The sequence below is a fragment of the Gossypium arboreum genome, chromosome 2, assembly GCF_025698485.1.
Source record: "Gossypium arboreum isolate Shixiya-1 chromosome 2, ASM2569848v2, whole genome shotgun sequence".
NCBI lineage: Eukaryota > Viridiplantae > Streptophyta > Magnoliopsida > Malvales > Malvaceae > Gossypium > Gossypium arboreum.
In genome coordinates this window covers 96,456,686-96,481,890 of record NC_069071.1, presented here as the reverse complement: position 1 = coordinate 96,481,890, position 25,205 = coordinate 96,456,686, and the positions used below count along the sequence as shown (strand labels likewise).

Sequence of the window (25,205 nt, the reverse complement as noted above, 5' to 3'; positions counted from 1 at the left end):
GCTCAAAAACCCCTCATATTAAAATGGGTGGATGTTAAACCCTAATAATATTAACTAGGGTTGCCGCCACCTATACTTCTAGATAGAGTAGGTGTCTGTTTTTCTAGTTGAAATAATCTTCTCCAATTCAATAAGTGTTCTACCTGTTCTACTTATAAATAGATGGCACCGATATTCCTATTTATAAAAACTTTAAAATATTGTTACTTTGCTTAAAAATGGAGAGAGTTTATTCTCAAATATTGAATCTATTTTCTGGAATAACAAATTCTATCGGTTTCTGTTTGAGAAGAGATTTTTTCGATCTAATACCAAAGAAAAGAAAACTATTTCTAGTTCTATATTTTGATTAGAACCGTCCGAGCCCACACTCAAAGTAGTTTGTGGTATGAGAATAGCAGAGGAGATCATTTGATTGAAAGCTGGGAATAATAAGGATCCGCCTATCTAAAAACATAGGTGCGAATTCGGTCTAGGATTTATTGCTATAAATATTACAAATTGGGTCTGTAATAGGCCAACTAAAACAGAGAATAAACCAAAATGAGAAAATGTCCACAGTCCAAATATTACAGCCCAAAACATTTACAATGGCCCAATACCCAATAATAATAAAACTAAGCCCAAAATTTTACAAACAGAAGCCTAAGATTGATGACCCAACAACAAAGCAAGCCCAAATGGCCTGAAAGTTTGGCTTCCACAGAAACCTTAGGGTTTCCCCCTTTGTGCCGCAGCAGCCTTCAGCCACCTCCACGTCGACGCTCCCACGTACAACCTCCGTACATGCCCGTACGCCACCAAGCACCAACAGACGTCTTTGTACCTACAAAAAGAAAGGACAAACAACAGTAAAGCAAAGAAAAACAAACAATATTGTATTTTCTCTTTCTTTTCGGTTATAAAAGAGCAACCAAAGAATTGTAAAGTCTTTCTTTTTCACTACTACGAACACACGTATACAAAAATCAAATATACAAAAACAGAGAACCAAAAATAGAAGTTTTTTGAAGGTTGTTCTTCTATTCATTTTTTTCTTTTCTTTTTGGTTTCATTTTGCTTTTGTTACTAAGAAACTGGCAATAAGGAAAGGAAGGCTTACCTGTGCGCATAAGGGCCCTAGGCCAAGTCCATGGTGGAGGCAGAGGCGTCGGACGCCGATGAAACCCCCAAGTTGGCTAAGACCGAGACACATAGGGTAGCATCTCTCTCCCTCCCCCCTTTCTCTATTTTTTTCTTTATTTAGTGGTAAAATGTTTTTTTTTAATTTTTTATCTTTTATAGGCCTCAACAAACGACGCCTTTTAGGGCCTGTTTCAATTGCCTTAAAACGACATCGTTTAACACCTTGACCCGAGATCCGACCAGAAAACCACATAGGATCTGCGTGTTTTCAAGCTGAGGGTCTATTTGCGCCCTCAGTCCTTCCGCTTTTGAGGTTGTTTTCAATGGGGTCCTTATTTTCTTTTTTTTTCTTTTTAATCTCTCCACATAATTTACATTTTGTTACATTTTGACCTGTGCCTAAACGATGCGTTTTAAGGGCTTGGGATATTTTCCCAGTCAGTCCCTCATATCTTCGCGTGCGTTCCATTTGGATTCTTATGCTGGTTCATTATTTAGATTTCATACTTTAAATTCCATTTTAATTTCAATTCGGTCCCTCACTTAATTAATTTCACTTTTTACGATTGTTTCTTTTGATTTTCTTTCATTTAGCCTTTGCGTTTGTTTTTTTATGTATTTTCGAAGTATAGATTTGATTATTATTATACTTCCTCTTTTGTTTTATTAATATTATTTGTTATTTTTGCTTCATTCACTTTATTTACTTATCCTTTTTTGTTATATATATATTATTTTTCACAAGCCCTTTTATTTTCCTTTTAATTTTAATCCTTTTGTAAATTTTTACATATTTTAAAATCTCTTCATATATTATTATTTTAAAATTTTGTAGTACTTTATCTTAAATCATTTTATATAGTATTTATTTTAAACTGTTTGTTTATATATTTTTTAAATAGTTCTATACTTTATTTGCTTTAAGTTACTATATATCATTATTTTAAACGGTTTTGATGTTGGTTACTTTAAATGGCTTTACGTGTTATTTATTTCATTCTTTTTTATTATTAATGTTGAAATGATGTATATAGTGTTATTATTGCTATAATTCATTGGTTCACATGTTTACACTATTGTCATTAATTATTATTTTGTTATGCAAGTTAGCACCGTAATCCATTTTAGATTTTACTACAAAATCATGTCACATTTTACCCGTTATATCAAAAATTTTGTTTCTAAAAAATAGGCAATGTTTCCCAATTTAGGGATTCGAGAAAACGTACCCTAACTTACGGGGTTTCGGCTTTCTCGTTAAACCTAAATAGCCTAATATCCTTTTAAGATTAAAATACATGAATTTTAAATAAAAATAAAGGCAATATTTCATATTTAGAAACTCGAGAAAGTCGTGCCCTAACTCACGGGGTCTCGATTTTTCTTGTTGGATCTAAACAACTGAATACATTTTAAGAAATCACAATAAAACTTTTAAAATAAAACAATTTAAAAGGCTAGCTTACTTTCAAGGGATTCAAATGCCGTGTCCTAACTTATGGGATGTGACATTTTGGTACTTCGAGATGAGAGGGCCTTCAATACTCGTTTTTATTTGCTCAAAGTTTTTAATCTACATTAATAAAAAGGAGATGATCGTACTTTAAATTTTTTTAGGTTTTCAACTTTTGACGTTAAGACATTAATTAATCAATTATGTACCAATTTTGGGCGTTACGAGGGTGCTAATCCTTCCTCGTACGTAACCAACTTTCAGTAGACCAAAATTACTATTTTAATAAATCACAATGTTGTATTAGAATGATTAATCATAAGGTGACCCGATCACACCTTATAAAAAGGATTGGTGGCGACTCCCCATTTTCATTTTCAAAACAAAATGTCGAACCTTTTTCAAAAGAAAAAAATAGTTTCGACAGGGTCGATTTTCAAAATTTTTATTTTCCGCTATGTAAGAAAATTATTTTCGAATCAAATTTTTTCCAACATATATACTACAGCACATTCTTAGTGGCTTTTTGTACGTCCAATTCTTTACAATTCTTATATACATCAATACCTTTTTCATACATACCATTAATGGTACTCAACACTTATATACATGACCCTTCCCATGAATCAAATTTTATTTTGTTATGCCTTTAGTAAGATTAGAGAAAAGAGGTCGGATACACGAGACTAACCAACCAAACACACCACAATAACATGCCAAAGAGCTCATGTCCAAAGACTAGAACAGAATGGATCCATAAATGCACCAAATTGCTACACACCAAAGTGCTAAACCCGAAGGTTAAACCACAGCCAAAATTTAATCTCCTAACACACATGCGCATACGTCCCTATTGACATGCCAACCGCATCCTAGCTAACTCACCAAGCTACTAGGGCTTTATTTTATTAATCCAATTTGCTAGAAGATTTCATTTCAACATAAATTCAACTTCAGTGCAAATTTACATTTCAACTTAAATTCAATTTCAATAACAAATTTCATGGCATTTTCCACCATAACAAGAATCAATAATAGTTTCATAGCTTATGCCACTATGAAAAAATTTAACAAAAATATCATTTCACATATTAGGTGTATATCATTTCAGCCATAAACATGATTTCAATTATTTAGAATCTTTTATTTCAATTTTCGGATCTCATAGTGTAGATAGGCAACCTTTTGCCTAACTCTACTTTTAAGCGTGCACGCACACACAAACACATACATATTTCAATTCATAATTTTAATTTGGCCTTATACATGTTTTTAGTATTCAATTTTCCTTTTTCATATAATGGCCATTTTTACACTTTTATCTTGTATCGACTCTTGTCAACATTATGCAATAATTAACATTTTAACATCTTTTTAGCCATTTTGGTTTTGACCAATATTTTAATATTAATGACATTATTCATACATGTCCATCAATACTTCTATGGCACCCAAAACTTCTTACATCATATTCTTAATTAACATGGCAATTCATGACCACAGTTCTATCTCCATATTTTAATGACTTATTTCAAAATATTATGCCATGGAATTTCACATGATTATTAACTTAATTAAAAATTTAATTATATCATCAATTTTATAATTTCCTAAGCTTGCTAACTTAGGGGAAGTTAGAATATCCAAGGTACTTACCTTAATGAATGCTCTACAATATTCAATCAAGCTTTTATGAACTTGTAACGCCCTAATTTTCGGGAATTCTGTGAATGTTGGCATAGGTTTAATTATGTTAGTGGGCCTCTAGAAAGCCCAAACTTAAGATAGAACCTGGCAATTTTTGTTAATTTTTGTTCCATAAGAAAAAGGGGGTAAAATTATGAAATAGGACCTATGTGAAAATGTTTGAAAATGCTATAGGCTAAATTGAAGTGGCCAAATAAATAGGAGTGCAAAATAGGAGGATTTGCATGACAAACCTCCCATTTTACATGAAGTGGCCAGCTATCATATTGTTGTAGACAAAATGTACACTTGATATCCATAATTTATGGTACAAATTGATACAAATTGATAATAGGTTAGGTAAATGTTCCATGATAATGGGTTAGGTAAATGTTTCATGATAATAGGTTAGGTAAATGTTCCATGATAATGGGTTAGGTAAATGTTTCATGATAATGGGTTAGGTAAATGTTTCATGATAAGAATATAATGTCTTTTGTATTAAAGAATTAAATGGTGAAATATGAAGTTTTATCAAAAGAAAAAGGGGTGAAAAGAACAAAGTTTTGTCCATCTTTGTTCATCATAGCTGAAAGTTAGAGAAGAGAAAGGAGAGGACAAAGCTCTTGAGTATTCGGTCATTAGGAGTAGGAAAATTGAAGGTAAGTTCTTGGTACCTTGCTTCTATTTTGAGGTTCATGAGTTCTTCTTGATTCTACCTTAACTCTTGAAGTATATTTTGATTTTTAGTTGTGTTGTGAGCATTTGGTCATGAATTAAAATGAAGGAAATGGTTGTTGTTTCATGTTCTTTTGATGAAAAATGGAAGATATGTGAAGTTGAGCCAAACAAATGAGCATGCATGTGCCTTAGATGCTAAAGGGAAAAATCGGCTAACATGTTGTGCTTTGAAATGATGAAATGGAGATTATGCTTAAGTAAAAATCATAGATATGTGATGATTGATTGGTGATATACATGTTTAAATAACATGCATGCAAGATAGGTGTATGAAAGAGTGATTTGGTATAAATCTGCTTGGGACAGCAGCAGTAACGTGACTTTGGAAAATCACCATAAATTGTGGGAGATGAATTAGAAGCTGAATAAATTATGTAATTAAAGCTTATTGAGTCTAGTTTCTAATGAAATAAACAAGAACATATTTTGAATTCTGTACAATGAGAAATTTGATTCGTAATGAAGAGTGGTCAGATTAGTCAAACAGTGAAACATGGGAAACTTTGAGAAAAATCTGGTATTGATTGGCTAAACCAAAAATTCTGAAAATTTTATGGATAGAAGATATATGAGTCTATTTTCAAGGAAAATTAACGGAACTTGATTTGGAGTTTCGTAGCTCCATTTATAAATGATTTAGTGACTGTTGCTCAGGAAGACAGCTTGCAGTGAAATTATGATTATGTGGTAAACATTGACAAAAATTTGTTAATGAGTTGCTTATTGATTTCTTATAAGCTTACTATGATCTGTAGGTGTGGTTGGCGAATATTGTAAGGGGTTAATCGTAGTTCGTATTTGAATAGTTAGATTAACGTGTTAGTAATCCAATTGTAGGCGGTTCGTGTGTGGATCTCGTCAATATATCGTCAAGCAAGTGTGTAACTAACACCCTCTTTCTTAGTCTAGATCGGTAAAAGCCGAAAAGCCGAAATGCCAAAAATCGGTATTTTGTAGATTTGCGAGTGTGCGAATGCTCGTGAGGTAAATCGATTAATGTTTTTGGTAAGCTGCAATGTTTGGACTGCAAAGTGCATGTTTTTTGTGCCCTCGATATTTTTTGGGCTTAATAGGCCAAAATTGGAATAATGGGCCAACGGGCCCAATTCGGTAAGAACCCTCGGTACGTAATTCTGTTAGTACGTGAAAAGTAGGAATATGCATGAAAAACCCTAAAAGCAGCTAAATTACTATAATACCCCTATGTATGGAAAATTACTGTTATACCCCTAGATGCAAAATTACCAAAATACCCCTAGGGTTAAATTGACCTAAATGCATGTTTGACTGTTGTTATTTACTGCATGCCATGTTGTTATTATCTGATGCATGGGATTGGGATATTGACGGAGGAACTACTGAAAGTGGCTTGTCCACGTCTTGGAGGCTTTGCCTCAATTCTTTGATAAGCGAGCAGCAAAGGCAAGAAGCTGTGGAGTGTTAAATTTGGGTGGGTTGAGCTATTCCCCACATGGAGTGTATGGCTGGTACGGGTGGAGTGTAGTGGTTGGTGGGTTGAGTAGTCTCCCCAAATGGGCTTGCATATGTTATTGATGTTGCATGTATTTTGAAATGGGCCTATGGGCCATCTTGTTATCTGAATAAGGGCTAAGGCCGGTTTATTATAATCTGAAAAGGGCTCGGCCCGATACCACTCTTATTACTGAATGGGCTTAGGCCCAATAGGCTTGAGTGACTTGGGCTTTGAATGGGTTTTCCTTACACACTGAGTTTCCCAAACTCACCCTTTTATTTTCATCCACGCAGAAATCCCCAACCATAGTGGGCTTGGAGTCGTGAGGGAATTTGAGTGGCCACCGTTCAAATTTTGATTTTCTTCGGTGGATGGACATCCTTTTAATTACGTTTGAGGTTTTGGGCTTTTAAATGTAATAAGGCCGCTTATTTATTTTTGATAGTTTTATATGTTTTATTAAGCTAGATAATATTTATTTTAACTGTTGAAATTGGATAGCTTTAGGGCGTTTTCAAAAACAACAGTTGATTTCAAAATAACACGACAACAAGCAAAGCTTCCGCAATGAAAGTATTTTTCAAAATTAATCACTTTTCCTAAAAATGACTTAATCAAATCGGTTTCCTAGAAATATCCATGACGTTAAGGTGTGGCAATGGCTGTATGCATGTCTAGGATTGGATCTGAAGGGAGCTTGGTACTTAAGCAGTCCGATGGACTCACCACCTCTTTTCCGGTTTCCTACCTGGTGCACAGCTTCCTTTCACTTTAACCCTTAATGAATTAATCTTTTGAACATCAAGTACGATTTTCTGGACTTAGAATGGAATTTTTTTTTTTAACGTTTTTGATGTGGCATGCCGGATCAGGCCATAACTTCTGGGCCGGGTTTGGGGTGCTACAGAACTCTAGTCCACCATCAATCAAGCTTAGAACTCGATAAATCACCAACTTTTTATTTCCATATAACAAAAATACATTAAAAATCAATATAAATTTCTTCCAAGCTTTCTCATAACATTTCTTAACAAATAACAAGCTAGTGGAGGTGTAGGAAGTTATTTCTTACCTTATTAAAGTTTTCTCACTCTAGCTTCAACTTTTCCTACTAAAAATCCATAAATCCTGGATTAAAATTTAAGAAATTAATGAAGAAATTGAGCTTAGCGTTACGAGCCGCGGATCAAAGAACATGATGATTGCGCAAAGAGTGTCCCATAGATGTCATCTTCTTAAATGTGGCTATTTTGACCCACATAAACTGGCATGATTCGTGGAACCCATAGAGAAGCCCATCTACTTGAAGCCTTGGTGACTTAGTGAAACACTCAAGTAAAACTAGAGTTACTAGGGTAAATAGTGTAAATACTAAATGGATAAGATTGTATAGAGTTTAAATCCCTTAGGACTCAATTGTACATAGGCTCTAATCTCAATTGTAACACCCCGAACCTGAGACCGTTGCCGGTGTCGGACACGAGGGGTTAACAAGCCAAAACCACTTATGGCACCGACCAATTTGACATTCCAGGCAAGCTGGAAAACTGCGTTGCTGTCGCCTTAAAAAGCATATCTCGAGTTTCACAACTCGGAAACTGATTCCGTAAATTTTCCCTGAATTTAGACTCATATATCCATCCATAGATTTATTTCTAGAATTTTTGGTCGGGCCAATTGGTACAGTTTATTAGTTAAAGTCACCCATGTTACAGGGGTCGACTACACTGACCTTCACGCGTTACAACTTGAATATCTCTCTGTACAGGGTTTAAATACTGATGCCGTTTGTTTTTAATGAAACTAGACTCAAAAAGGAATCTGCACATATTAGGCATGACTTCTAATTCATTCTGGATAATTTATGGTAAATTTTCAAAGTCGCGACAGGGGACCCAGAAACCGTTCTGGCCCTGTCTCACGATAACTTTAATATCTCTTAACACGTAACTCCTATGACCGTTTCGTTTATTCCATATGAAAGTAGACTCATCAAGGTTCATTTACATAATTCTTTCACTATTTAATACCATCCCTACAATTTTGGTGATTTTTCACATTCCCGTCACTGCAGCTGGCAGCACCTGTTTTTAAGGTAGGTCTTACCTATTTTGTAGTCTCCATGAACCAACTAGTCTTGCCATACATAGGTTCACCTATGATCATTTTAGCCATTCAATGGCTGATCATGTGACCAACACTCCCATTTCCAATCCATAATCACATCATGAAACCATATATATATATACAAATCACAAATGGTCTAAGTTAGTACTTTACTTCTACGAGCCATTTTCGCATGGCCGTACACATGTACATCACAACACATTTGAACCAACAAGGGTAGTCCTATACATGCCATTTCAAAGTTCAACCAAAATTATACCAAAATGGAGGCTTTGATAGTGTGGATGACTTCGACTTCAATGATCCCGTATCCGATCGCTAACGAACAAAATCTATAAAGCAGAGAGCCAAAGCAACGGGTAAGCATTTTTATGCTTAGTAAGTCTCAAGCAATAAAATCAGCTTTTACTAAAGCATTACATTCACATAGCCAAATGAATCATTTCATTAATACACATTCACATAATCACACTTACTTCACACTTCATCATTGTATACTTTCACAAGATATCAACCAATTCAATAGCTGAAAATTCGTTAGTCGATTGAACGAATGTTACTCAAACATATCGACTTTTCCAATGCACATATAAACATACCTTATCCTTTGGGCTTTTCGAGCGTACTAATTAAATTTATTACAGCAACCAACGCTCACCTTCAGCCCAAGCTTCTTCGGAATACAACTGGATATAACCACATGCACGAATGCCTTCAGGTCTTAGTCCGGATAGAACGACTTGCACAAATGCCTTCGGGTATTAGCCCGAATTTAACAACTTGCACGAATGCCTTCGGGTCTTAGCCCGGATTTAGTCACTAGCATAATTGCCTTGGTCTTAACCGGATTTAACTACTAGCATAAATGTCTTGGGACTTAGCCGGATATCATTTAATTGCTCATGCACACACATACATCAATAGTCATTACACATCCATGTTTCGTTTTTCGTTACTAAGGCTCAAACACAAACATATCACTAGCATAATCGCCTTCGGGACTTAGCCGGGTATCATTCAAATACTCATACACACATAAATCAATAATCATTACACATCCATATTTCATTTTGCATAATTGAGTAGGGTCATTTCTTGAGGACTTACCTCGGATGTTGTCGAACGGCTTCAACGGCTATTCGATCACTTTTTCCTTCCCCTTATCCAATTGTGGCCCTCTAAGCTCTCGAACTTTATGTTAACAAGTAAATTGATTTAGTCGTTTGAATATCAAAGGGGAATCCAAGGTACTTAGCCCTTATAAGGCCGCACACAATTATATTCACACACTTGAGCTCATTAATTATAACATAGCATCAAGCACTCATATGGCCGATTATACTTAGTCATACTTGCACCAAATCAACAATAATTTCAAGGTTTTTCATACTATACATGCACTAGGCCGAATGTACATGCAAATTTCACAACCATTCTTCAACAAATTTCTCCTTTAAAGAAACATATTTATCACTTTCTTCATAACCAAAACATCATGTGCAAACATATATACACATATAGGTGTAAGGTCAATTTCAAGGTATCCATAACCATCCAAAACACAAATTTTTAACTAACATGCAAGAAGCATAAACCATGCTCATGAATGCATCATGGCGAATACATCACAATCATGCCCTTTCAACTTCGGTCATGGTTAAACAAAACAAAAAAAAACTCAATGTCTTACTCAAGATTGCTACAAAGAAATTTCAAGAGTAGTCAATCCATCATTGCATGCATCATTAGCAAGCTTCACATTTAGCATGCAATGGCTTTAACACAATAATAACCTTGGCCAAATACCATTTCCATGGCATAACAAGGATTTGAACCATGGCTAACATGAACATCAAGTTAGCAACCAAAACATGCATGAATCTCATGACACAACCTCATACATACCTTAATCTTGATGCAAGTTTAGCCAAATCTCCTTCTAGATCTCTTCTAAACAAAGAAAATGAAGCAAAATCTCTTCTTCCTCTTAAGAATTTCGGCCAAAGGAAGGAGGGAAAAGATGAACAAATTTTTTGTTTTTCTTTATCACCTACACGGCAATGGGGGATGCTACACTCACACACATTTTTTTGTTTCTCTTCCCACATTTTAATTATTAATCATTTCTCTCATGCTCCATTAACAAAACATGTTTCAACATGTTTTCTTTGCCCATAAACCATGTCATGGCCGCCACCACCTATAAAAAAGGGAATTTGACATGCAAGTCCATTGTTTTGCATGCATGCTTTAATTAGTCATCACACATTTCCCCATCATACTTTCAAAGTTTACTACTAGGTCCTTTCTAGTGAAATTCACATTTATAGCTCTAAATCAAAACATCAAAAATGTCACACATGAATACACACATATTATAGGCATCAAAATAAATTTTAGATTATTTTTATGCCTCGGTTTTGTGGTCCCGAAACCACGTTCCGACTAGGGTCAATTTTGGGCTGTCACATCAATTGTCGATGTAACTCAATCTGTATCGTTGGTTTTGGAGGAGCTCAACTATAAATGGAGGTCATCCCCTTTATTTGTATCCATCCCATTGTATTTAGTCATTCTTCAGTTAAAGAATATATTGAGAGCATTTACTCAAACACTTGGTGTGTATTGCTTTCTTGTGACATTTTCAACTCTCTTGTTGCTCTTTTCATTTCAAGTTGCTTTCGCTTTGCTTCTAGTGCCTTAGAGAATTTCTAAGAGAATTTTCAATTTCGAGGTTTAGGCTAACTCAGGTAGATTTGAAGTGAAGAAATAGCCTAAGGCCGCATGATTTTCCATACTTAAGTTCTAACCCCGTGACATTAAGAAGTTGTTTCCATGGAGATTTTGACAAAATCTCAAGGTGAAAAGTGTGGCATTTTTTTTAAAGAAAATGGAGAAAAAAAGTAAGAAAATACAAAAGAATAAGGTGGTTAGCTAGGGGAGGCTACTGCCTGTTGAAAAAGAAAAATGAAGTTGAGGGGGGTTTTTCTCCCATATAAAAAGGCCTACAAATGGGCCAAAGGCCCAACTTTTACATGTTTAGTCTTGTCAAATTGTGACACGATTCTTCAATACAAGGTTCCAATAATCCAAAATAATTTAGAATATCAAATATCATAATTAAATATAATTTTTGTCATAAAATTCTTGAGAATTGTCCAAATTGCCCTTTATGGAAAATTACCATTTTGCCCATTTTTGCTTTTTTAATGATTTCTTCTCAAAATTTGATACTTAGACCAATTCAAGTTCATAATAAATATTTAATATAATCCAATGAGTGATAAAATTTTCAATTTTCTCTTTCTCGATAAAAATGAGAAATTTACTATTTACTCCCTATACTTTTAAAATTTCCCAAATTAGTCCCAAAATTGATTTCCTTCTCACCAATGCATATTCAAACTTTTCTTAAATCAATTAATCAATAAGAATTCATATTTTCACATTTTGGCCAAATTCAACTTATTCTTAAATTGTTTTATTTATAAGATTATTATTTTAATAAATAAATTTCATGTTAGAAATTGACAAAAGTATATGTTCATTTATTTATAAATATTTTATAAATTATTATGTATTTTATCAAAAATAACATTTAATTTAATTTTTTACTTTTAAAAAAATTAATTTTAAAGATCAAATTGATGAATATGTAAATTTGCAAGCTAAACTATTTGAATATTTAGATTTAGGATTGGTGATATAATGTATAAATATTGGAGGATAAATTTATTATTATGCCAATAAAAAAGTAATTGTTATTTTTATCAAAAATAACTTTTAATTATTTTTGTGCTTTTTTATTTTAAGAATCAAATTGATGAGAATGTGTAAAGTTGCGACTAATTTATTTGGATTTTAGATTTAGGACTTGATAGAATGTATAAATATTGGATGGTTAAATTTATTATAATGCTAATAAAAAAAGTTATTGTTAGTGATTTAAGGAAGGGTGACTAAAATATTAAAATTTTATAACACTAGTGGCTAAAATAAAAATCTTAAACTTGAATGACCAAAACAGAAATATGCTAATTATTGGGTGACCATATTTATAGTTTACCTTAAAATATTTTATCTTGTGATTTGACCTTTAAATATTCTCTATTTTCCAGATTCATACTTAAACTCTTTTTTAAATCTATTTTGATACCTAAAATATTGTTGTATTATAGAATTTAGTCTAAAAGTTAATGATGTTGAAAAACTACAGCCAATGATAATGTGCTGTATGTCTATCATTTTTTCCCTTATATCATTCATAACATGGTCAATGACCTTCGATCGACCGTTATTGTTGATGGATTATTAAACTTGCGTTCACCGATTATTCACTAAATTCACCAGTTAACTTTTATTTTGAATTTTAAAATTTATAAGAGAATATATATTAATTATTTGAGTTGGTTTGAAAAAAAATTATATTATATATATACTGCAAAATGTAACATTTTGAGTTTTAAACTTTTTTATAATTTTGAAAAGTTTAACTAAATATTTAAATTTTAAAAAGTTAATATACAAAAAAATAAAATATTTTAGAATTTATACATATATTTTAGAATATTTAGAATTCTTTTTTATTTTATATATTTTTAAAAAGTTAATATTTTTCTATTGTTTTCCTCTTTTGTATTCCTTATATTATATATAAGGTTTTTATAATTTTTATTTATATAATTTATATATTATAAAAATAAAATTTTAGAAATTTATTTTTAATTATATATTTTATATATTCAGAATACGTATTTTGATGAATTTTGGATTTTTAAGGGTATCACGTCATCAAAACCACATGTGTATAAAAACGTTAAGTGGATGTGCCCCATTTTTTTAGCACTATTCACTCAGATTAAAATTGATAAGGAGGATAGCTTAAGTACTAAAATTTTAAAAAATTAAAAAATTATAAAATTATTTTATATATTTAAAAATTATTAAAAGAATATATATTTTTAGTTTTAAAATTTTAAAATTCTCATTATACTTTTAAAATTTTTGAAAATTTTAATTAAATTTTCTTAAAATTTTTCATTAATCTCACAAAAATTTTAGTTAGAAATTTATTTTTATTAAAAAATTCTCAATAAACTACTAAATTTTGAAAATTTTATTAGACCTTTAAAACTTAGTCTCAAAATCCACAAATGAAGAGTTAAAATAATTATTTTTGTAAAATTTGAGAGTAAAATAAATGGCAAAGAGAAATTAGGCGTTAGAAAGATCTACCTTAAAATTTGAAAAAAAAAAATCATTTCTTGAAACAGCTAGTTAAGCTAAGCTTCTATTATTTCAAAATTTCCATAAATCCTGTTGAAGCTGATTTATGGACCAGAAAATTTCCAAAGGCTTCTCTCTCTCTCTCTCTCTCTCTCTCTCTCTCTTTGCGATCTTGACTAATCATACAAGACTCCGGAGCTCGCAGTGCAATAATGGATTTGAATCCCTCCACTTTGTGTTGCCAATCTGCCATTCCTCATTCTTACTTGCTTGTGTATATCATACCAAATTAAAGAAAGTCCAGCTTGGCCTTATGTTTGTTTGTGTCTCCCCTCTCGCCCACCTCACCAATTTAACCCCATAAAACGTGTCTCATGTTTCCTACACAAAGCAACCCTCTTGGTTTGTATGGTCAGAATCCATTAATCCAAAGATCTAACACAACCCATTCTCACTCACCATCTTTAGGTTTCCATTTATGCTTTAGCATTCATTAGAGGGACCATTCATGCATGCAGCGATCGGTCATGGTTTAACTGATGGTTTTCAAACCCCTTTCAATCTCAAAACTTCTTATCTCCTGAAGATGAGGTGAATCTATTGTTTGGATTTCTTATGCTCTTTTGGCCCTTCACTCAGATATCTCTGGATAACAGTCGCCCTACCCAATTTTGGTTCTTCTATATAAATCCACCTATCCTTCCCTTTGTACCTTTGTTTGCACTTCATTTTCTTTTCCTATTTTTCCCCTTTTGGCTCTCCATCCCCTAATCTATTTTCTCTTCTTCTTTTGGCATTTCTATTCGTTTTGTCCATTTCTGTTAGAGAAAAAAATGATATACTGTCACAACTACAACCATGTTATTCCTTGTCTTCATTGCCACCCACATAGCTACATTAGGATGGTAAGTGAAATCTCTTCCAACTTTCTTTGCTATTCACGTTTTCAAGTCGAAAACAATAGTACTGAAACCTGCAGAATCGTCAAGTTGGAGTTTATTATGACTAGTACTGTTTTTTTGGTTTTTCATGGGAAAATTTGCAGGTTCAACATCTGATCGAGAGATGTTTGCTGCTTTACATGAACCGACAACAATGTGTCAAGGCACTGGCAAAGTATGCAAGCATTCGGCCGTGCATTACAATTACAGGTGATAAAAGAATGCAACATATTATACCATATATGATCAAATAATTTGGGTATTTAAACGTTTTAATATTAATGCATTTGATAGTGTGGAGAGAGCTAGAAAAGGAGAACAAGGACTTCTTTGAAGCATTTTCAAGCTCTCTCTCCCTACAGGCCTTTTATGGGTAAGAGTTATTAAGCATGTGCTACCCCACACATTCCATATATGTTACCATATTCAAAGACTGAAAGTTGGGTATATACTTTTAGAAATCAATATATATTCATAGAGATGCAATTACAAGTGTTTCGTTTTCGATTTTCCTGGAAGGTACATTCGAAGGAAACCGAGTTATGAAAGGAAGAATCAGTACTGGAAGTGAATGACAAATTCACAATTAATTGTTGCTGAACTGTGTCTATATTCCAAGGTAAGCTAGAAATAGAATGTATAAAATTTTCCAACTTAATTAACTCCAACACATGCTAACTTAACAGCTGCAAAATGTATATATAATCATAAGTTTTTTGCTTAAAAGTAAATTAACTCAAGCATGATGATTCAGACATGCAGAACTTTGAGAAATAGCAAATTTAGATATATTTAGCACTAGCTAAAGTACCAGAAGTAGCAGTAATAGTAAACTTGGAATTTCTCTTAAGAAAACTAAAGTGTTTTTTTTTTTGGAAGACAGTCATATCTAGTACAGACTTGCAGTGAAGACTTCATTCCCAAGAGCATCTCCCAGAAAAGGGCATATGATTTTGAAACCTACCTTTATATAGTACATATATTCATGTATCAGTAGCCCTAAAGGAGTTAATAGTTTGTGGAAGAAATTTTATACTAATAAAATTAATTAGGGATAGAATTAATTGTTCATCACTTCACTCAAATGGTGACTTGGTCCATATGGAATTCCTTGCGGCTTTTCTTTCACGGAAATCATTGCCTTGTATGTGAACCTGAAATTTGTCACAACAGAAAGTCATGCAACCCTTTTCTGTCGCATATATTACCCCAAACATTATGAAGCTAAAGAAGTCTTAACAGTATGTTCAAGTGTCCTTAAATAGCTAACTTATTAATTTCTTTTCTACATGTAATAATTGAACTGCAAGAAAAGGACTACCCTATAGCTATCCTCAGTTTGAGTAATGACCCTTTATAATTATTGAATTACTGTTGCCTGTAAGCTTATTTACCATAAACTTCTTTCTTAGTATGTATAAGAATCATAAGGCATGAAGAAGAATAAGCATGCATGCAATGTCACAAATTTTCTGTCATTAATTAATGATGTATTATCCCTATAGTACCATGTGATGGCTTAAAGAGTACAGCTAACTAATTATGTCAATGATTGATGCAAACTCCATAAACGATCACATAAAGTTCAATAACATGAGGAATTGCTACATGACTCGCAAGTACAGTACTTTTTTTTACAGCTCTAAATAGTTAAAGCTAGCTAGATGTACTTGTAAAAGGATTAAAATTATAAAATTTTTAGGATGAGAGAAAAGCTAACCTCAGTAGCCTCTACGTTCCATGACGCCTCTCCCTCGTCCCGCTCACAACTCACTCCTTCTCCTTTGTTGTGCTTGTGAATGGGAGGAAAGTGGGCCCACTGAAATATTAAGACATATATATATATATATTACAAAACATATGCTGGAAAGCATGGGTTTGTCTTGTTGATTCTTTTGGGTGTCTGAAACATACATTTTTTGCAGCAGTGCTGAAGGCTTCTTTGTGCGGAATGTTGGGATTTTGAGTTTTCAGTCTCCTGATCTCTTCTCTGCCACCAAGAATGAATGAATCTATATATGATAAATGTACTAAGTCAAAGAAAAACTTTTTTTTTTTGGTTTTTCTATAAACGTAGATGGGGGGGTCTTATTACTTGATGAAGCGATTATAAGCTGATGGAGCTCTTTGCCTCTTCTCTGGCGCTGTAAAATTGGACTAAACTAGTATTAGAATTGGAACGATGAAACAGTTCTCCCTTGTGTTACATCCAAGTTTTAAAATGGAAAGAAAGGACGCACGCTTGTTGACTGTGGGATTCACACGGACTATATCTTCTTCTCCATTATCGGAAGAGCTCATCAACGATGGGCTGCGCCTGTCTGAGGTCTTCCTATGGCCACCCACTTCTTCTGAAACTGCTTCTTCTTTTGGCTGATTGACAGAAGCTCACATATGGTATATAATATGATGTTAATGAAACTGATAATCATCTATAGTTAAGAAAGATAGACATCGATTAATCAAATTGGTGACATGCTAATATAACCTAGTAGTGACCATATATTATCGACATACAAGCTGTTGATTAACATATACTTATACCTCATCATCATGAGCAAAGGAAGCTAGAAGGTGCAGTGGGACAAACGAAGCTTTCATCATATTAACTGAGAGAAGGCTTGTGCAGTGCCCACATCTCACTGTCACCACCATGGACAAGCTGTTACATGGGACACTTACCTGCAATATTTCAAAAGCCAAATTATCAGAAGCTGGAGAGAGAAAAGACTTTAACGCATGCATATATAGTGTGGGAAAAACATTCTTTTTTTCTTTTACCAGTAAAATGGTAGTGCAGAAACCACATTGTACATAACAAATCTGCTCAGGGAGATCAAAGAGATGATTCAGTGTCGACATTTTCTTCTTTGTTGATGTTAGTTTGTCTGTTTCTGAGAGTTTGTGTGTGAGGAAGTGAGGGGGAGAGAGAGAGAGACAATGAGGATGATGTGGTGGGCTTTTGATATACATGGGAGGTGGGATTTATAAATTGTACAGAGACTCTAATTACAAGGATATTACCTTTCTTTAGTTATATCTTATACCACTTAATTCCTTAAGCATTGTGCTTTCATTATTGTTGCTAAACAAATTTAAACAAAGTACATACATTCGTGGAACAATAAATGATATTCAAATATGGCAGATCTTTGTTGTTGCGGCAGATTAAAATATGTGGTTAATGCTTAAATTCACGATAATAAATTGTACTAACTTATGATGGAAAAATTTTATATAATAAATATATTTATAAAAATTGATGTAAAATTAAAATTTAATTGTAATAATAAAATAAAAATAAGTGACGAGTTGAAATTTTATTATATGAGTTTATATTTTTCTTTTTTAAATATAAAAATATAGAAAAACAAAAATATCCTCAAAATTATAATCTGTCATATGTACTTAAATTTTAATTTTAATATAATCAAAGGACATGGGACAGCATAACAACTCATTTGTGAAAAACAAATTTTGAGTGTATAAAATAATAATAAATTATAAAATTCATAGATAAATTTTAGGATGACAATGGAACGAGAGATGACAAATATTAGTATAAATCCACCATCACTTTATAGTTAATATGCTCTGCTCCACTATCCACTTCGCTCCACATTAGATGTATAATTTTAAAATCACTATCACTTTATCCATATTCGTCTTACCCCACTCAGATTACGTGTCAATTTAATTTTTACTATTTATCTTTAATATTATCATTTTTAGTGTCAAATAAATATTTAAACATAATATTTCAAAAATGATAAATATAATAATAAAATAATGAGTGAGTTGAGACAATATAAGCAATTATCATAATCACTTCATATCTATTTCATATCTACTTTTTTTTTTAAAAAATTCTACTCCAAAATTCAGTATATAATCACTCATGTGCTTTACAATTACAATGATGCAACTGTAAGTTAAATATTTGAATATTTATAAAAAGAAAAATAAGAGACTAGCATTTCCCCCAGTTATCATCTCTCCTAGAAAATAATAGAAAAAGAAAAGAAAGAAATACCATTTCATGTTCTGACAAAAGTAGTCCTCCCAAGCTTGTCAACGTTGTGATTCACACAGAGTTTTAATTAAATTGCTAAAAACAATCGCAAGCTTCAACCTTGGTGTGTGGCATTTGATGTTAGCCAATTCCATTAAAAGGATGAAAAAGGGACATAGTGACTAATGGTTTTCATGTGTTGTTTTCTGTAACATTTACTCTCTAGTTCAGGGCAAGAGGCTTTTTTTTTTTTTTTTTACCATTTAAAAGAGGAGGGGAAGTTTCTAGAAGAGTGTATGGAGAAGGAAAATGGGCATCTCAGGTTTTGTCTTTCCTCAAACAAGGTAAGTTTGATTGAGATTATGAGCAATGCCCTCACTTCCCTACTTTCCACTGCTGTCTTTGTTCTTGTTATTTGCTTTGCATGCACTACCATCATCCTTAATGCTCACATTTATTTCCCCATTTTCCATTTCACCTTGCTTTCACTCTCTTGTTGACTGTCTCACCCATGTGCTCCCTGTGATGTCCCCACCATCCATACTTCATATATGGAAATGTCAATACAGCATCTTCAAATCATCAAGACTCTCAATGCTTCCTATAACTTTAATATAATTTTCATATGCTTTCAATTTTTAACCATTTTGGGATAAACCAACTTTAATTGATGGATCCATACGTGCACCCACACCCATTTCATCTTCCATTTTTAAATTAATAAAACAGTTAACCCTATCACTTAAACATACGCAATACCGCATAGTGCAATGTCTGCCAAAACTAACATCATATATAAACTTTTATGTAAACCTTAGTCGACATCCTTCCTAATTCATGATGCAATTCTTGATGTTTTCAGATTAGTTACAGCTTTCTTCACCATACAATCATAATCCTATTTTATTTTCGGTTTTTAAACTTGCCTAAAAATATTTAAGTGGTATTTATTTATTTTTTTAGTTGGCATCCTAATTTATATTCCGTTACACACATTGTTCCAATTTGTCAATAGTATTACTTTTTTAAGGATTAATATGTAGTTTGCTCCATGAATTTGTTTAAAAAATACCTAGTTGATACTTGTACTTGTCCAAAAAATTATATTTTTTTTAAAAGTAATTTATATTTTCTAAAAGATTTACAATTTTTTAATTTATATCTATCACATGTCATACTAAGAGGCCGCCACATGTTACTAGTAGGATTGGCCATCGGTGTAACGTTAGCATTTGTTAGTGCGGAGATACCAACCTGAGTGATGGAATACAAATTTAAATACCAAGTAAATAAAAAAACTTGGAGTACTAATTAAATACTTTTGGAAAAATTCATAGGAAAACCACATAATAACCCTTTGTTTTGGTATTAAAAGATGGAGGTTTTGGCAAATCAATTAAGTGGTGCGTGTGGTAAAAGCCTGACGATGATCAGAATATCAGGATGTACTATTGTTTTGTTGGTATGGGAAGACCTAACAGTCATGGATTATGTCAAAATTCATCAATGGAATTTGTTGGATTGTTGGTTCAAGGGGTGACCATTCATGCATGGGGCTGACTCACTTTCTAGAACATAGCAAAGAGATGGGATAGTTTATGAAGATAGGCAAGATTCCTGGTGTTCTGTGAAAGGAAATATACAGACTGTTCCAAGCTTTTTTGAATTGCATGGAGGATATTATTAATTTACAACCAGGGAGGGAAATGGGCCTGGGTTAAAATAAGTTTATGGAGACGAGGAATCCAGAGAAATGTGGGCCTAGAACTTGGAAATGTGGGAGATTAATTGCTGCTAAAAGGGGGGTATTGAGCAAGCCCAAACAGATTGGTTAGATCATGTTAAGCCATGAGTTTTGTATAGGTTATTTGTGAATGCCTAAATTAGTGATTGTGGTGGCGTTGACTATTGGGAAGTGGTTTCAAAATGATTATTGTATCATGGAATGTGAGGGGGATTAACTTAGTGGCATCAGTTAGAAGATAGTACAAAAATTGGTTGGGGCTGATATAATTTTCTTCTAGGAAATGAAGCTATGTAGTTATGTCGAGTGGAAGTAAAACATGCTATGGCCAAACGGTCATTATGACTGTATTGGACGGTGAACTGAAGGTACAACAAGGGCTTTAGTCGTTTACTGCCATTATGGGATTGGTGCTACTTTAGAAAGGAATATAGGTCTATTTTGGTGAAAAGGTGATGATATTGTAAAATTTCCTAGGTTGTAGGTAGTGTTATTTTGAGAAAAATATAAATGGATTTTTCAAAGTAAATAAAATTTTATTTATCAATGACAGAAGAGAAGGTAGTTGGATATGGGAGAAAATTGAAAAAGCTTACATGTTGAGAGATATTAAACCGAGATATAGATTATATTGTAATCTTGTGAAAAATATAGGGTTAAAGTGTGAAATTTAAAATATAAAAGGATAAAATTAAATTAGTGGAAAAAGGAACAAAATATTTTTTGAAAATAGATAATTATGGAATTATCAAATAAGAAAATTAGAAATATTTATGCATGTAAATGAATTTGATGGGAAATTGATTTTTTTATTAATTATACTATTTAGATTTTTTATGGAAAGTTTCTTCTCACCTCACAAACTAAGGAGAAAATTTTAATATATGAGATGTGAGAATTGACTGGCGATAATCACAATGAATCGTAAATAAAGAGAGAAAAATAGAACATACAGAATTTTATATGAAAATTTTTTGGAAAAAAAATTATGGGCAGAGGAAAAGAAAATTCAACATGTCGAATTTGAATATACAAGAAAAGTATAGACTATATTTATTTATAGGTTTATAAAACTATATTCTAATCAAAATTTAATAGAAGTAATAAAATAATGTTAAAACACCTCATTCTAATCAAATATCAAATAGAGGAAGAAACTTTTATTCGAATTCTATGTGTGCAGCTTGTACCATATTATAGAGTACCCCAGTCGACCTTCGCATTCACATATCTCCCCATCTTACCATTTATATTTTATTTTAACAAAAATTTAAATCACGATAATTTTATAATCTATTTATACTATCATGCTTATCTCAATCGGTAGTGGATGAAAGTGGTTTGATTATATATATTTTATGTTATTGCAACCCATAAAGACCATCAAAAGCTTAAAGGAAGACCAAAATCATAATATCTGGAAATGAATTATATATTATCTATGAATGAGATTGTGATCTGATTTTGTATGATTTTTATATTTCGAGTGTGTCACTAAATGCAAAAAGAAAATACCCCACTTGTTCTCGGACACGTCCCTTTTCATGGATAAGATTGAAGGGTGAAATGTTCCATAAAATTAATGGCACCAACTTAACATTCTTTTTTTTTTTTTAAAATTTTACATTATAATATGGATTTAATTATAAATTATATAATATATATAGAAATAACATATGAATTTAGATCTTGATTGTTTGAATTCCAACTTAACACATATTTCAATCGAATTTAAATATTTTCATTTGAAAATGTTGGGTAAATTTGAACAGAAAATTTAACCCTTAAATTGATTTTATTATTTAAACAGAAACATTGAAGGAAAATTGATAAACAATAAATTTTAGAAATATGAAAATGAGAAATTTTTATATAATATTATAAATTACCGAACATAATATATCTAAGAAATTTCATCCCACAAAATGTCATCAAATTAATAAGTGCATAGTTCTTAATTTTGCAATAAAAGAGACATAAGCAACCTTTTTTCTTTGCCAGAAGCAATCTTTCATGTTGGTGGTGAAGGATGAAGATGGCATTTCTACTTAATTAAAAAATATAAACGAAAATGATATCCTTGTAAATAACCTCAGATAAAAGCTTTTTTTTGTTGTTTTGATGGTAAATCTACTGGTTGACTCTTAATTTCAATAACTCCTATCAAATAAATATCTAACCAATAATAAAAATTTTAAATCTCTACAACCTCAAATATAATATAAATATGACATTTTGGGTACCAGAAATGCGGTGGTCCCATGCACCCCCGAATACAACAAAAATGCGACCAGCATTCCAAATTTTGTATCCATATGTGGTCATTATTTTAGTAATAAATGGAAATAACTACTTTTTTATTAATAAAAATATTATTTATATTAATTACAGTAGTCCAAATATTATACATTGATTGATACATGCGTAATGTTAAAATATATAATTACTTTTACTGTTGATGGTAATAAGTATTTCTGATTTTGGTGGTTCTCAAATATGAGAAAGGATCATACTCAATTTTGTAGTTAAAAATGATTATATCCAATATGGAAGAGAATAACCTTAATAGAAATGAGCAATGGAAGTTCTCACTTCTTTCTTCTTATTTTATAATATATAAAGATTTGATAAAAATAAATAAATTATATAAGTAGTGATCTAATTATAAAAAAAAATCTTTTTATGCACCCAAAATAAAAAGATTGCAATTTAAGCACTTACGTTATATAGTTAAGTCATTTTGGTTTGTCCAGTTAGAATCACTAACGGCAAGCTAACTTGACAGTTAAAAAAATTGGTATGATAACAAATTTTTTCTCAAATTTTATATATTATGTTGATTTAGTCATAATTTTTAAAAAATAACTCTCAAAATTTAAAATATTCTCAATTTGATCCTAATTCTAAAAGAATTAAAGAAATATATAAAATACATAAATATTTTTAAAATATATAATAAATTTAAATTTTATAGTAACATTAATATTAAATATAAAAAACCCTCCCATCCTATCCCATTCGACCCCATCCCCTTCTCTCTCATTCTTCTCCTCATCCATTGAACCTTTTTTCATCACTGTCTCTCCCCCTACCCCTGGCCATAGGTCTCGGTTCCTTGCCTTATCGCCTCTTACGATGTGAATAGAGTCATAATCCTAGTTCAATTTTTATCCAATTGCTGCAGCTAAAACCACCAACCTTCTTGATTTCCTTATCAGATGCCATGACCTTCAAACAACAGATCCAATTTCTGCAACTAAAACTGTGGTCGAGGTGGGGGAGCCCCTTTCCCCCACTGCCGTTGTATAAAATTTTTCAAAATATGTGTCTAATTTTCTTTTTTTATTCTTTTATGTTCTTTTTCAATTTTTAAACTTATCTTCTTCTCCAAAATTTTAGATCACTTGTTTGAATTTCTAAAAGAACGAATAATTTATATATAATATAATTGCCTCCAAAGAAACATGAAATCCCGATACAGAAAGTTCATTTCCTTTCTTCGAATCAATCATTGCATGACATTCTAATATCTTATTTAAGTATGAAGCTTGTGATAGTGTTATCATTTTGTTCTTTTGGTCATTTAGGATTCAAATTCCTAGAACAAAATTAGCTTCTCCCAAGTCCTTTGTGCTAACCTGTTGGGTTAACCACATTTTAATTGATGATAATGTCCTTATATCATTCCCAATGAGTAGAATGTCATCAACATATAGAACGAGAAAGATAATCTTTCCATCCCAAAACATTTATAAACACAAGGTCAATCTACATTTTACTCAAATCCAAAAGTCTTGATTGCTTGATCAAATATTTGATTCCATGAGCGAGATGCTTACTTAAGTTCATATATAGATCTAAGTAGTTTGCAAACTTTATGCTCGTTTCTTTTAGCTATATATTCAGTGGGTTGCATCAAATAGATGTTCTCTTCAATATAGTCGTTCAAGAATGTTGTCTTGACATCTATTTGCCAGATCTCGTAATTGAGAGCCACCGTAATAGATAACAATATAGGGATTGACTTAAGCATGACAATCGAAGAGAAGGTTTCTTCGTAATTGATACCTTATTTCTGAGTATAACTTTTTACTACAAGTCTGGCCTTATAAGTTTCCTCCTTTCCATCTGCATTTCTTTTCTTCTTGTAGATCTACTTACACCTTATGAGTTTTATCTTTTTTGGTAAGTCTATTAGTTCTCACACTGAGTTGGAATTTATAAAATCCACTCAACTTTCATAGCTATTCCCCAGAACTTGGAATCAATACTTTGTATCGCTTCATCATATGTGAGTGGGTCATCATCTTCCTATTTGAAAGACTTAGTATTTAAAACACTTCCGCCAGTTTGGAAAAAATCAAGCCTGTGTGAGACCTTCCCACTGTGATGAAGCACCCTATGTTGCTGATCGTTTACAGGTCTACTATTAGGAGTTGGTTTTTGGAACCATTTCTATAGGGCTATGTGTATTTCTCGAAAGTTCCTTAAGTATTTCTTTACTTTGAGGTTTGAAGTCATTTATGTAACTTTATTCAAGGAAAGTAGCATGAGTTGAAATTATCATTATTTTCTCTTTCGGGTTTTAAAATAAAGCACCTTTTGCTCCTTTTAGATATCTTACAAACATGCACAATTCTATCCGTGAATCTAATTTTCTCCCATCTTTATCCAAT

General features: G+C 32.1%; 2 protein-coding genes across 5 annotated transcripts; one reads left to right on the top strand and one right to left on the bottom strand.

Annotated features, from left to right (window-relative positions):
* Nucleotides 1–13,931: 13,931 nt before the first annotated feature.
* Nucleotides 13,932–17,219, top strand: LOC108465611 (uncharacterized). Of its 4 annotated transcripts, none has more exons than XM_017765984.2 (5): nt 13,932–14,737; nt 14,878–14,983; nt 15,068–15,146; nt 15,293–15,392; nt 15,653–15,858. In XM_017765984.2, exons 1-4 carry the CDS (start codon nt 14,666–14,668, stop codon nt 15,342–15,344), a joined length of 309 nt encoding a protein of 102 aa, XP_017621473.1. In that variant the 5' UTR covers nt 13,932–14,665; the 3' UTR covers nt 15,345–15,392; nt 15,653–15,858. The 4 variants fall into 4 exon arrangements, with proteins under 4 accessions (XP_017621473.1, XP_017621471.1, XP_017621472.1 ...); XM_017765982.2 differs by having other exon boundaries at nt 13,933–14,737; nt 15,657–15,858; XM_017765983.2 differs by lacking the exon at nt 15,653–15,858 and adding an exon at nt 16,702–17,219 and having other exon boundaries at nt 13,936–14,737.
* On the bottom strand, nt 15,597–17,733 carry LOC108465610 (axial regulator YABBY 4). Its single transcript, XM_053025058.1, has 6 exons — nt 17,555–17,733; nt 17,318–17,455; nt 17,014–17,146; nt 16,869–16,917; nt 16,494–16,766; nt 15,597–15,927 (listed from the first exon to the last, which is right to left on the bottom strand). Exons 1-5 carry the CDS (start codon nt 17,633–17,635, stop codon nt 16,601–16,603), a joined length of 567 nt encoding a protein of 188 aa, XP_052881018.1. The 5' UTR covers nt 17,636–17,733; the 3' UTR covers nt 15,597–15,927; nt 16,494–16,600.
* Nucleotides 17,734–25,205: the final 7,472 nt, after the last annotated feature.

Coding starts and splice junctions, on each gene's coding strand:
- LOC108465611 (XM_017765983.2), top strand. CDS start 14,666: ATGATATACTGTCACAACTACAACCATGTTATTCCTTGTCTTCATTGC. Junction 14,984..15,067: donor GCCGTGCATTACAATTACAG/GTGATAAAAGAA, acceptor TGCATTTGATAG/TGTGGAGAGAGCTAGAAAAG. Junction 15,147..15,292: donor TCCCTACAGGCCTTTTATGG/GTAAGAGTTATT, acceptor TTTTCCTGGAAG/GTACATTCGAAGGAAACCGA.
- LOC108465610 (XM_053025058.1), bottom strand. CDS start 17,635: ATGTCGACACTGAATCATCTCTTTGATCTCCCTGAGCAGATTTGTTAT. Junction 17,147..17,317: donor CCTTTGCTCATGATGATGAG/GTATAAGTATAT, acceptor TCTGTCAATCAG/CCAAAAGAAGAAGCAGTTTC. Junction 16,767..16,868: donor GCTTATAATCGCTTCATCAA/GTAATAAGACCC, acceptor CATTCTTGGTGG/CAGAGAAGAGATCAGGAGAC.